The sequence below is a fragment of the Topomyia yanbarensis genome, chromosome 3 (assembly GCF_030247195.1).
Source record: "Topomyia yanbarensis strain Yona2022 chromosome 3, ASM3024719v1, whole genome shotgun sequence".
Classification (NCBI taxonomy): domain Eukaryota; kingdom Metazoa; phylum Arthropoda; class Insecta; order Diptera; family Culicidae; genus Topomyia; species Topomyia yanbarensis.
The window spans coordinates 157,363,628-157,376,067 of NC_080672.1; the positions used below are offsets into that span (position 1 = coordinate 157,363,628).

Here is a 12,440-nt window from a genome sequence, read left to right on the forward strand (position 1 = left end):
GTATTCCGGCTCCAGTGACACAACCGATTCTAGTTAGAATCGGTTGTCATTGGAGCCGGAATGCGAACTGGAACCAGCCAGAATTCCAGTTCATTTTCGGCTGAACTTTACTGGGTATCCATATTCTATTTTATTCAATGCCACCCGGTCAAACCATTCGGAATTTGAATGGAGTCAGTATGGATGCCAAATCAAATGCAACAACCGATTCTGAGTCGGAATCGGTTGTTGCATTTGATTTGGAATCCATAATGACTTCATTAAGAAATCCGAACCGGTTCCGGAATGAGTTTAACTGGACACTAGAAAAACTCTAGAAAGAGAACTGCGGAGATTCCATTTTAGATCGATGGGATTTGCGTTTAGCTGTCAAAAAACGAATCCAATCGAACATTGCCTATCCTTATAACATTGGACGTGTTGCCATACAATGCCAGGGCATACGTTGCCAAAATGCTGTTTTTCTCTCCGCAGTTCTCTTACTAGAGTTTTTTTACTGGGCACTAGTGACACAGTCAACATACTCCAAGAAATTGACAAAACAGGTGTTTTCATTAGAAAAACACTAGTAAGAGAACTGCGGAGAGAAAAACAGCATTTTTGGCAACGTATGCCCCGGAATTGTATGGCAACACGTCCAATGTTATAACCCAGTAAAGTTCAGCCGGAAATGAACTGGAATTCTGGCTGGTTCCAGTTGGCATTCGGGCTCCAGTGACACAACCGATTCTAACTAGAATCGGTTGTGTCACTGGAGCCGGAATACGAACTGGGACCAGCCAGAATTCCAGTTCGTTTCCGGCTGAGCTTAACTGGGAAGGATAGGCAATGTTCGATTGGATTCGTTTTTTGACAGCTAAACGCGAATCCAATCGATCCAAAATGGAGTCTCCGCAGTTCTCTTTCTAGAGTTTTTCTAGTTTTCATTTTTTCGGATATGAAATATGTGGCACTTATTTTACCCATTCTGAAATAATTTTATACTGGTGATTTGCTAGAAACATGTTGTCTTATGACAGAATCTTGAATCAATTAGTACCGGATAAATTTTGGCGCAATATTTGTTAATAAAACGGGCATTGCGTTTTATAGTAACATATCTAAATATGGAAAAGAAATTGGCTGCACTGCCACCCAGTAAAGTTCAGTCGAAAATGAACCGGAATTCCGGCTGGATCCAGTTAGTATTCTGCAGCAGGGCACAAAAAAGCAAGAAAACCAAAAATAAGAAACCAGTTGTCTCGTCTTGTCAGGGTCCAGTTTACCGACTGTTTTTTTTGCTTTGAGTATATTCTGATTTTTTTTGCTTTGAGTATATTCGTGTGACGAATGTTATATTGTTACATTTAAATTGTCGATTTATCACATATTTCTCTTTACCAAAATGGTCCACTACGTAAAAATGGAAGATGGTAAAGTGATGCCGATTAAAGAAATGCTTAAAAGTATCGAAAGGTATTCACGGTCAAAAACATTGAACCTAACCTATATAGTTTGCTAATGCATCGTTATATTCCAGATATAATCCAGAACATCTTAAGGTTATTGAATCTTACGTCGAGGAACAAGCCAGAGACAATCAATACGATCTTGAAGCGAATTTGGCTTGCCTAAAGCTGTATCAATTCAATCCGCAAATGATGAATCTGGATATCACATACACGATTCTTTTGAAATCATTGACCAACTTTCCGCATACAGATTTTGTTTTGTGTAAATGCTTACTTCTTCCGGCTCAAATGAACGACGACACTGTCAAGGAGATTATCTATTTGGCCGACATCCTAGAGAAATGTGATTTTACTTTGTTCTGGTCTCGAGTAGCACAGAATCCGCAATTTTTCAAAAAGATATCTGGGTTCTATGATTGTATACGCAAATTTGTTTGCCACGTTGTTGGAATTACCTTTCAATCAATCGAAAAGGAGTATTTAGTGCGTTTGTTGGGGGATGTAGATGGTATTTCATAAATTGAGCAATGAGTAAGCAAGTGGTTTTGAAATAATCGTTTTTTTGCATTTCAGATAACGTTCTCCGTGGATGGGTAAAGAAAAACGGCTGGAAGGACGATGGGCAGTATGTGGCCGTTGCTATGCAGGAAGGCAATATTAAAACCAAACACATTACCGAAAAAATTGACTTCGAAAATCTTGCTCCTCTGATGGCTAATTGCCTGTAGAAATTAGATACACTGGAGTTCGGAATTCAAAAATACACTTAAAACTATCGACTCGGATTTTTATATTTGTATTAATAAATCTCACTACTCTATCTCGATAATAGCCCCCACTTTGGTAAAGGCTTCTTTCAGCTTTTCTGCTTCGTCTTTTGGAATATCCTCCTTGACCATTGTTGGTGCACTTTCCACAAATTTCTTTGCCTGAACCAAATTCATACCATCCAAAAGATTTTTAACTTCCTTGATGAGGGCTACCTTTTGCTTTTCGTCGAACTTTACCAATTTCACTTTGAAAGTAGTTTTAACCACTTTTGGCGGAGCTTCCTCTTCATCAACAGGGGCTACTGCTGAGCGGAATCCACCAGTGAAACCAGCTGGCATGAGAGCTGTATCAGGAAGATTAAGACGTTTCTTGAGAAGAGCACTGAGTTCTGAAACCTCCAATAGATTCAGTATTGCAATATTGTCCACAATGGACTGCAGTTTAGGGTTGACCGGTTTGTCTACGCCATCCGGAATCGGTACCGTAAGTTTACCACTGCCTGAAACGATTGCTGTCTCAGCGTTCAGTGAGCTTAGAGCAGTAGAAATTTTACGATATGAGCCGCGTGAAAGACTCCATATTGCTCTAAGTTGCAACATTTTTATGAAATACGCGATATTGATTTTCTTAAATTCTATTAAAAACAAATTATTCGAAAAGCGTGTAGCTTGGATAGCCTGTTGTTACATAACCAGCGATGCCAGATGTGAAGATATGTCTTCAATCATTTCAGGAGGGATCCCAGTTAAACTCAGCCGGAAATGAACTGGAATTCTGGCTGGTTCCAGTTCGTATTCCGGCTCCAATGACACAACAGATTTTTACTAGAATCGGTTGTGTCACTGGAGCCGGAATGCGTACTGGAGCCAGCCAGAATTCCAGTTCTTTTCCGGCTGAACTTTACTGGGATACCGGGGATACGGGGGATACTCATACCAACCCACTGAGACGTCCAAAAAATTGTTTCAAAATCGTTCAACACGGGTCCAACGATGGACATTCGTTGAACGGTTATTTGGACGTTGTCCAAATTGGTCCAACGAACGTCCTTCATTGGACGATTTTGAAACCAACCGTTCTTAGAGGGAAGGTATAATTTTCAAATGTCGTAACATTTTATAAAAATGTCTTCCCAGTTAAGCTCAGCCGGAAATGAACCGGTATTCTGGCTAGTTCCAGTTCGCATTCCGGCTCCAGTGACACAACCGATTCTAGTAAGAATCTGTTGTGTCACTGCCCTCTAAGAACGTTTGGTTTCAAAATCGTCCAATGACGGACGTTCGTTGGACCAATTTGGACAACGTCCAAATAACCGTTCAACGAACGTCCATCGTTGGACTCGTTTGAACGATTTTGAAACAAATTTTTGGACGTCTCCCCAGTTAAGCTCAGCCGGAAATGAACCGGAATTCTGGCTGGTTCCAGTTCGTATTCCGGCTCCAGTGACACAACCGATTCTAGTTAGAATCGGTTGTGTCACTGGAGCCCGTGTACGAACTGGAACCAGCCAGAATTCCAGTTCAATTCCGGCTGAGCTTTACTGGGCAGTGAGAACATCTAAAACGTCGCGTTATACTATGTTCACATTGGCACTGATATCAAGTGATATGCGGATAATCTTGATATCCGGTGATATTACATACCATATCACTTGATATCCCATACATTTTAAATGTCATCTCATATCATCTTCTTTGCGTGATATACGGGATATCATGAACGAAATCAAGTCAAATTGTCAAAAGTAGTGACTAGCAACACGGATAGAGGCATTGAACGCACTCATTTATAAATGTCATTTCGAAAATTCATTGGATCGCGGCAAGCGTTGACTTGATGTTTTTCGTGAAAAAACCACAACAAACATCTCAAAGTTCTAAAATGTGAAAAAGAGGTTCACAGTTTGTGCTAGTAACAGTGCAATATTGCTCTGCCAAGTGATGTTATGCAGCAAAGACAGTGTGATGCGGCTTGGCCACATGGTGTCCAAGGATCCGAAGCGGACTACAGCCAGAATACTGGAATACCAACCAGGACGAGCTGTTGGCAAACTCGCCATCGGAATTAGAAACAAATCCGTAATCCACTCGCCCGGTTTACTCAAACATGGGGGTCTCAAGCTAGCAGTGCTAGCAACGTCGGACAGCACTCATGAGGCTGAAGAATGCTGTTATACATATTGTGTAAATGTGAGATTCTGTAACAATCACGAAAAATGCCGCTGGCTAATGTGACAACGACATTTCACTTTTTTGAATGCCGTTTAAAACTAGCCGTAACCCCTACGTTTGAGTTAACCGGGCAAACGAGGGGATCACAGGTTTGTTTAAACTTCAGACAGCGGTTTTGCAGACACTGTCACTATTACTAGTGTTATTAAACACATCTTTATCAGTTTAACTGATTTGAAAACAAAATTCAATATCCGCTCTAGAATTCGGCTTATTCCGGCCGAAATACTTTAATTTGGCAAAAAAAAACACTAAACTAAAGACTTACCAGACAATTACCGAAAAAATAGTAAAAAATCGCGGTAAAATGAAAAGAAAGTAAAGCTTCAGACGTAACTGTCGTGACTGGAGCTTTTGCATCTGCTCTCATCCATTTCCTTACAAAAACTGAAGCTAGTTTGTTATAGAGATTTCATCGGTCTTCAAATGAAAAACCTGTTTTAATAAACCTAGCGGTGTAATTGTACCTTTCTCAACCAATATTCCAGTTCTAAAATTTTCTAAAAGGGACAGGGCCAAATCGAAAACTTGAACCATCACAACCAGCTATCGGCGGTCTGAGATTTTGTTTAGCCGTCTTGATCAGCTGGTGGGGGAAGAAAGGTAATGTTTGCAAAATGTTTAGGAAGGATTCTTTATGCACAAACACCACAAATTGTTTACGAAAGTTTTTTATAACAGCCACGGTATTATTAAATTGAAGGAAATGCGGATGTGAGGGTTGTCCAAGGGGGAGGGTGTATGAGGAAAGGGGTTGGTGGAAGGGTAAGGTAGGGGGGGGGCGATACAGTACCCAACTGCATATTATACCTTCCATTCGAGACTTGGTTTGAGAAAATCGGTTCAGTCATGACCGAAGAATTGATGTGATTTTGTTGTGGAATATGCCCGGAATCCGGGACTTCCGGAACTGTCGATAGTAGACAACATATTCAAAGAATATTTGATTGGCAATCAGTAATCTAAACCTGCTAATCAATGTAATTTGGTGACCAATGAGGTATTACGTTTGTATGGGGAATTCCAGTGTAACCTTACTAACCAACCTGTAACTCCGGTACTAAAAGTCAGAACCGAATGAAATTCAGTAACAGTCAATGGGATTACTGAAACTTTTATTTGAAATCAAGTTTGAAAAAAAATCGGTCAAGAATTGGGAAATTGGTGTTGCATTAGCTTAGGAACTTGGCGAGTTCCCCGGGGGCATCTAGAACCGTCATAGGTGGCCAATGTAGTCAAAGCTTTAATTGGTTATTACTGATCTACACCCGCATATCCAAGTAATGGTGACCCATTTTAATATGTATTACATCGTTCGGACATCATGGTATTACCAGAATTCACTCTTCAATCCGTAATTCCGAAACCGAAAGTCGGATCAACTAAAAATTCACTAGCAGCTTATGGGAGCGCTATACCTTTTATTTGAAACTAAGTTTGTGAAAATCGGTTCAGCCATCTCTGAGGAAATTGTGTGAGTTTAAATGACTCACACACATGCATACACACACAGACATTTTCCGATCTCGACGAATTGAATCGAATGGTATATGATGCACGGCCATCCGGGCCTCGTTTAAAAAGTCGATTTTTACAATGATTGTATAACCTTTCTTTATATGAGAATGGCAAAAATAACGACATTCTCGGTGGTCAAAAGCACAGGATGCATATGGAGATAAATTTCTAATATAAATAGGGGAACTGTGGGTAAAATGAACAGGGGGTAAAATGAACAGGTGGCCAAACCAAGTCAATGTTAGTGAAATTTAGAACAAACTTCACAGAAACGTAATCTGCCAAGAATTCAAAGGATATTGAAATCATTTCTTTCGATAAAAAGCTGTCGGCTGTGAAATAAATATGATGAAAACAAAAATCGGCATTCATCTTTGTCGCTGATGTTAAATTCGGCATGTAGAATATAAGGTTTTTTGAGGTGAAATTTTAATTTTATTATGAAAATGGCCTTACATGACAGTAATTGAACCTCTTGCAGATATTTCACAGCAATAAGTAGGGATCAGGAAAAATTGGCTCAATCGGAACGACTGTTTAAAAATAAAATGTCTTAGGGGGTAAAATGAACAGGTTGTAGTGGGGGTAATATGAACCATCTTGCTGCTCCAAGTACCAAGCCTCAAAATTAATCGCTAAGTTCAAGTTGCTATATCTTCATTGTTCTCCAACAGATCCTTAAAATTTAAACACCTATGGATAACACCAAGTTTGTAGATGTGTTTCGATGTCACAGAATTGTAAATTGGTTAGTATTACATGAAAATTTAATTTTTCCGTGACAAGTTTTTTTGCCTACAAAATGCCCTGTGTATGCAATTCTCATGAGCCGCTGGGACATCAACATTGCTCGAAAAAATGCTTTTGAACTCTAAGCATTGCATACATACAGAACATTTTGCAGGTCACTAGAAGGTGTTCATTTTACCACCAGCACATGTTCATTTTACCCACACGCTATAAACGTGTCTCTTTTTGGACATGTTTTGAAATCAAGAATAATGTTTGAAAACTTGTGTTTATGTCAAAGTATTTTCATCAAATATGTACAAAACATGTCTAACAAGCAACATATAAGGTGATTGTAGTATCTCAATCACTTATTAGTTAGAAAATAATGACTTTGCTTAACGTGTTCATTTTACCACCAGTTCCCAGTTGGTAGTAAGAGCTTCCTGTTAGTTGCATTTACGTGTTACTATGTTTTAATTGTCGCAAGGTTCTGCTGTATCGATTTTGTTGACTATTTTCTGCAAATTTGAGACTAAGAGAAACGAAAGCAATGAAATTGAAAGACGGATAGGTATTCTAGAGCGAATCAGTTATAAACTTAGAACGGAAAACTGGAACTAGGCAGGCTCATATGGGCATGATCGAAAGGAAATGTGGAGAATTCTTTGCCTTCTGCAGAGTAGGAGTTGGGCGTTGCACCCAAGTCTACCGCATGGTCTATGGTAGAACATAACTCATCATCATGTTTTACCGCCGACGCCGGCAAAAAAATCTTCACAAATCCTCGCCTAGAACGACCATGCGATCATTCTCGTTTCTCTTAGTCTCAAATTTGCCGAAAATAGCCAACCAAATAGATACAGTAGTTGCATTTGAGTAGATAATTTTGGAAGTAACAGATTCACCCGCATTCGCCACCTGGCTTTTTGATTGGCGAAAAGATTTTTGCAGCCTTCCCAAATGAACATCGCGCACGAAGGTTTCTCAGTTACTGTGCTTATTTAAAATACACATTTCGCGTACAAACCGGAATACGCCAATTTGTACAAAAATACGTGCACATGTTCGCTTGCACAGTCGAACTCGAATGTGTGTACAGAGTGTACGTACACACTGATTCGTGACACCTGTTTTCTCTTCTCTACCCTAATCATCGCTAGCGTGGTCTCTTTTTGCTTTGCGCGTAGCTTCACAACGTACGCACCTGGTGTACCTACACGGATGTTTAACCGAACTTTGTACAACAGTGCACCGTTCGCTTAGGTTCGGTGTTTCATGTCGTTTTTGCTTAAACCCGAACTTGAGTCAGGCTGCAACTCTAATTGCTGTCATCAGTTCATACATTATGGCAGTAGATGGGGTTAGAATAAGATTCAAAAACGGCATTAGACGAATATGTATATCGGCACAAAGCGTTTGATGTTGATCTCGCACACAAAATTTTGTACACGTTTGCAAACATGTTCATGTTCATGGGAAGACTGGATTTATTTTTGATTGAAGATTTCGTTTTGGACATCTGCCACTTTTTTGCAATCGGTTCGAATGTAAGCCAATCAATGAATAAAGCATTACTAGTTTTTAGTTCGTTTATTTAAAACGCACAAATGCGTTAGCTTGGCGGTGCCACATTCTTTTTTTTACATTTTGAATATCTCAAAACTAAAAGGTTACAATACACAAAATTACTTATTTTTATTTGCCTTCCAGGTCTATTTACAGATGATGTGATACAGTCGTGATTCGCTGTTTGGACACTTTTAACTGGACCGCTTATTAGTTGGACCTCCGCTAGTTGGACCATTGTCCAACTAAAAAGCATCTGAATGTCAAAATCTTATGTCAAATTTACTTTGACAATCTGACAATTATTAGAGATGTAAATAGATGCATTTACACTGCCAACATCTCCGTTGGAGAGTTTCTGACATTTGTCAGTCGGTGCAACTAGTGAATCAAATTCCTTAGTTGGACAAGGCTGTGGACCAACCAGCGAATCACGACTGTAGTTATTCTTTGCTGTTGTTATTACTGATGTAGCATGGGAATAATATGGTGTAATGATGCAGTTCTCGTCGCGAAGTACGTCTTGCAAGATGATTTTGCCTTAAGGGGGGCGGGGGGGGGGGGGGTTTACAGGTTTCAGCAGGAAAAGAAAATCACTTATTTTGAGAATTATTTTAGAACTTTGGGTGAAGCAAATTGACAAAAACGTTTGTGTATTATAACGTATCATTTCAATAACATTCTGTAATTTGTTTATGCAATAATATCGACTCGGTGATGAAGCTTGGTAGAATGTCTTTGAAAAAAACACGATTTTGTGATAATTTTTCTATCAGCGGCTGCTCGTTCAGTGAGCCATATTCCGGAGGGTTAATTATACTTTGAACTTCTTAATTCAAATTTATTTCATCATTTTAATTTAGACTAAGCTGTTTCAGAGGGGGTCGGGTTTTGAAGTTTTCTCAGTTGAACCTTAAAGATTTTTTAATATCAGGTTTTAATAATGCCAAGCTCATGCGAGATTGACCTCATCAACAAGTGTGACATATGAAACTTGAATAAATTTCCGATTATTTGCAGGTGGTTTGGATGAATTGGAATGAACATAAAAATTTAGTAGAAGCAACCGTACGCTTAGAAATATTTTGGGAACGCAGAAGCGTATTTACATCAGTTTAACAACAATGGATATACGTCCTAATAATGCATTGGAATAACGGAAGACAGATCCTTGTGATATGACAGGTGGTGTTAGCGACTACTGTGAGAATAAAGACGACAAGAACGAGGTGATAGGGCATCAAAGTGTTTGCCCTTCAGCTGTTGCTTTCACGATTCCACGATTTTTTCCTTAAGCTGGTACGAAATCCAAAGCGTAGATTTGGACCTATGATATGATAGGCAAATCCCCTATTGGTTAGATCCATCAATATTAACCGACAGCCATGGACGAGTTTAGAATCGAAGCTACGTGAACCCATAGCTCTTAACATAGTCTAGCTATCTGGCAAAATTATCTACTGCTTACTCCTTGGGTCGTTTCTAAGTAGACACTTTCATCTCAATTGCTTAAAAGACAAACGGTGTAGAAACTAGAGCCTTGTAAAATCTACAGTAAGGACCACACATCCTACTCCCACGCCGCAGCATCTTTTTGAGTAATCGGTACATATTCTGTTGTGTTCAGTCAGATATTACAACCTCGAATGGTAGATCAAAGACTTCGGCATGATGTTAGTGAATGTATTTAAGTACAACAGTCCCGAGACTAGCTACAGGATTTTGAAAAGCCTCGCAGTATCCCTCGGTTAATACCGATAGATACAATATGTATTAATAAGACACTACGTGCTGTATCCATTTTAATGTAGGCATATAATGGCACTAGTTTTAACATTGATGCCAATGCAATCGTTGGGGCCGATTTTATTGCCCCTGTGATAACTAAACAAGCCACTCTTTATACCTTTGATAGTTACAGACAAGCCTTTTTGCTTTCCTCTCTGAGCCCTCACAAAATTGAAGCATACGCAATCATTAGTCTTATGACGAAAGGGCAAAGCCAGTGCGCCATTTTTGGCTTCAATCCCATTTTTCCCAGAGACTTCGGCAAGCCATCATGTATTTTAGGGCCTTTCTGTAGTTCTTTTGATACGCAGATTTCACAACAGCTTACGATTCCACAACAGTTTATTAAAATGATAACGATGTTGGCTGGAATTGTTTGTATTTCGATTCCCTCAGTCAATACACATTAGATTTCTTCTAGCACTTGGGAAACCAGGAACAATGAAACTTGCTCACTTCCTACGGTCTGGTAATTAGAGTATAATCCAATGCAGGAACGTTTGTCTCCCTGTTAAAGCTTTGTATATACCTCTTGTGAAATGAAGTTGCAAAATATGTTGCCTTTTTCCGTGTGGGATTTTGACATTTGCTCACGAGACGCGTAGCACGAACAAAAACATTATTAATCGAATTTAAACATATGTGCGCACAATAATGCAGACTATTTCTTATTACAAATTGTTAAATCTTTCAAATTGTTATGATTGAAAATTTATGACACTTGAGTTGTCATGTCAATTGTCAAACGATATCACCTCGCATTAATGTGAACACTTTGACATGATATCCATATCATCTCGTTATATCAAGTGATATCAGCGCTAATGTGAACATAGTATTAGGGTCGATCCACAATAAACAGAATCAATTTCATTCGGCACAATTTGAGATAGTCGAGTTCTTTTATTTTGTTGGTGCACCATGGTGTAGAGTTTTTATTATTCATTGACATTCCGAAACAAAACATTTCTTCAATTAGCGATCCAATATTTTCGCTTTTTAACAAATGTCTAAAAATTGAGTCATGCCGTACGGTATCTGACAAGTAAAAATCGAGCTTCGAACAAAACAAGCAGAACAATTTGAACTGTCAGTGGGGCCCATAATTTGTGTGCCCGCTGAGATGTTGACTTATGTCAGTTCAATACAAATGTGATAGGGGTGCCATATACGTGGTTTCAAATGTCTTCACATTTCATTAGAAAAATGTCTTCATTTGTCTTCAATGGCCAGGATTCTGATTCGGTTATTGATTATGAGCCAGAATTTTGCCAGAAATCAGTCAGACATCCGAAAAAAAATGTCTTTTAACTGAAAAACCCGTCTTCACAACATTTCAAATGTCTTCAAAATGAAGACAAATCTTCAAATCTGGCATTTCATGCCATACCATGTCCGACTAGTGAAGATCGAGCTTCGAGCAAAACGAGCAGAACAATTTGAACTGTCAGTGGGGCCCATAACTTGTGTGCCCGCTGAGATGTTGACTTATGTCAGTTCAATTGAAATGGGATAGGGGTGCTATATACGTGGGAAGAAGACACTGGCACCCCATGCAAATGTTCAAGCTCTAGTTTAATAGTTTTATTGTTGACGTCGTGAGTAAGAACTTTACATGTACGTATTCTGAAACGAATTCGAAGATATGATGTGGTTTCATACTTGTGCCAACATCTCTCAGTATTACAGAAAAAGTATTATTTATTTTCATTGCTCTATGCTCGATAACACAAGGAAAGAGTAAAATAATGATCAGCATGATCACAATACCCTAATAAACATGACGTTCTATTGGCTCCGCTCAGTGTCTCCGCGTAACTATGAATATAGTAACTATACTGATACCAGGTATATTTTTTAAATTAGGCTTTACACCAACCGACATAACCCCACAAAATGAGCCGGATGAACTTCGTTTGACATTACTCGGTGGTTTGTTTACATGGAAGTTACGTGAGTTCGAATGTAACAGATGAGCACCCGTTGTACTCGCACTCACGCAACTGACAAAGTAAACAAACCACCGAGAATTGTCAAACATAAATTTCATTCATTACGAGTTCATTGGTGTCGTCATCTTGTAGAACTCAATTGGCATTTCTACATGGTTAAAAAAAGTACCCAATAATGAGTGCCAGAAGTCCCAATTTTTCAATTAAACTTCACAGTTCACAGAAACGAGGCTTGCTACTCCGCGAATTGACAGTTTTCGGTGACGTCAGAGAAATCGTTGAGATTAACAAACGTCGAGGGGCAAGCAATAAATCTTCATTACGACGTAAGAGCATGTTCAGGAGTGTTTTAGTTTTAGATTTATAATTTTGACAGTTCTATAATATAAAACTGAAAATTTTAAAACTGGAACTTTCTGTAACCAGCAGCA

At 39.0% G+C, this 12,440-nt stretch overlaps 2 protein-coding genes across 2 annotated transcripts; one reads left to right on the top strand and one right to left on the bottom strand.

Annotated features, from left to right (window-relative positions):
* The first annotated feature begins 1,268 nt into the window (after positions 1–1,268).
* LOC131693582 (eukaryotic translation initiation factor 3 subunit K) lies at positions 1,269–2,236 on the top strand. The gene is made up of 3 exons (XM_058981507.1): positions 1,269–1,455; positions 1,520–1,959; positions 2,025–2,236. The coding sequence occupies exons 1-3, from the start codon at positions 1,385–1,387 to the stop codon at positions 2,177–2,179; spliced, it is 666 nt and encodes a 221-aa protein (XP_058837490.1). The 5' UTR covers positions 1,269–1,384; the 3' UTR covers positions 2,180–2,236.
* On the bottom strand, positions 2,218–2,926 carry LOC131693583 (large ribosomal subunit protein bL12m). Its single transcript, XM_058981508.1, has one exon. The coding sequence runs from the start codon at positions 2,819–2,821 to the stop codon at positions 2,264–2,266; it is 558 nt and encodes a 185-aa protein (XP_058837491.1). The 5' UTR covers positions 2,822–2,926; the 3' UTR covers positions 2,218–2,263.
* Between the last annotated feature and the right edge of the window lie 9,514 nt (positions 2,927–12,440).

Excerpts from the sequence above, each read along its gene's own strand:
- LOC131693582 (XM_058981507.1), top strand. The coding sequence starts at position 1,385 with ATGGTCCACTACGTAAAAATGGAAGATGGTAAAGTGATGCCGATTAAA. Across the intron at positions 1,456-1,519 it reads ATGCTTAAAAGTATCGAAAG|ATATAATCCAGAACATCTTA; the intron begins GTATTCACGGTC and ends GTTATATTCCAG. Across the intron at positions 1,960-2,024 it reads TTTGTTGGGGGATGTAGATG|ATAACGTTCTCCGTGGATGG; the intron begins GTATTTCATAAA and ends TTTGCATTTCAG.
- LOC131693583 (XM_058981508.1), bottom strand. The coding sequence starts at position 2,821 with ATGTTGCAACTTAGAGCAATATGGAGTCTTTCACGCGGCTCATATCGT.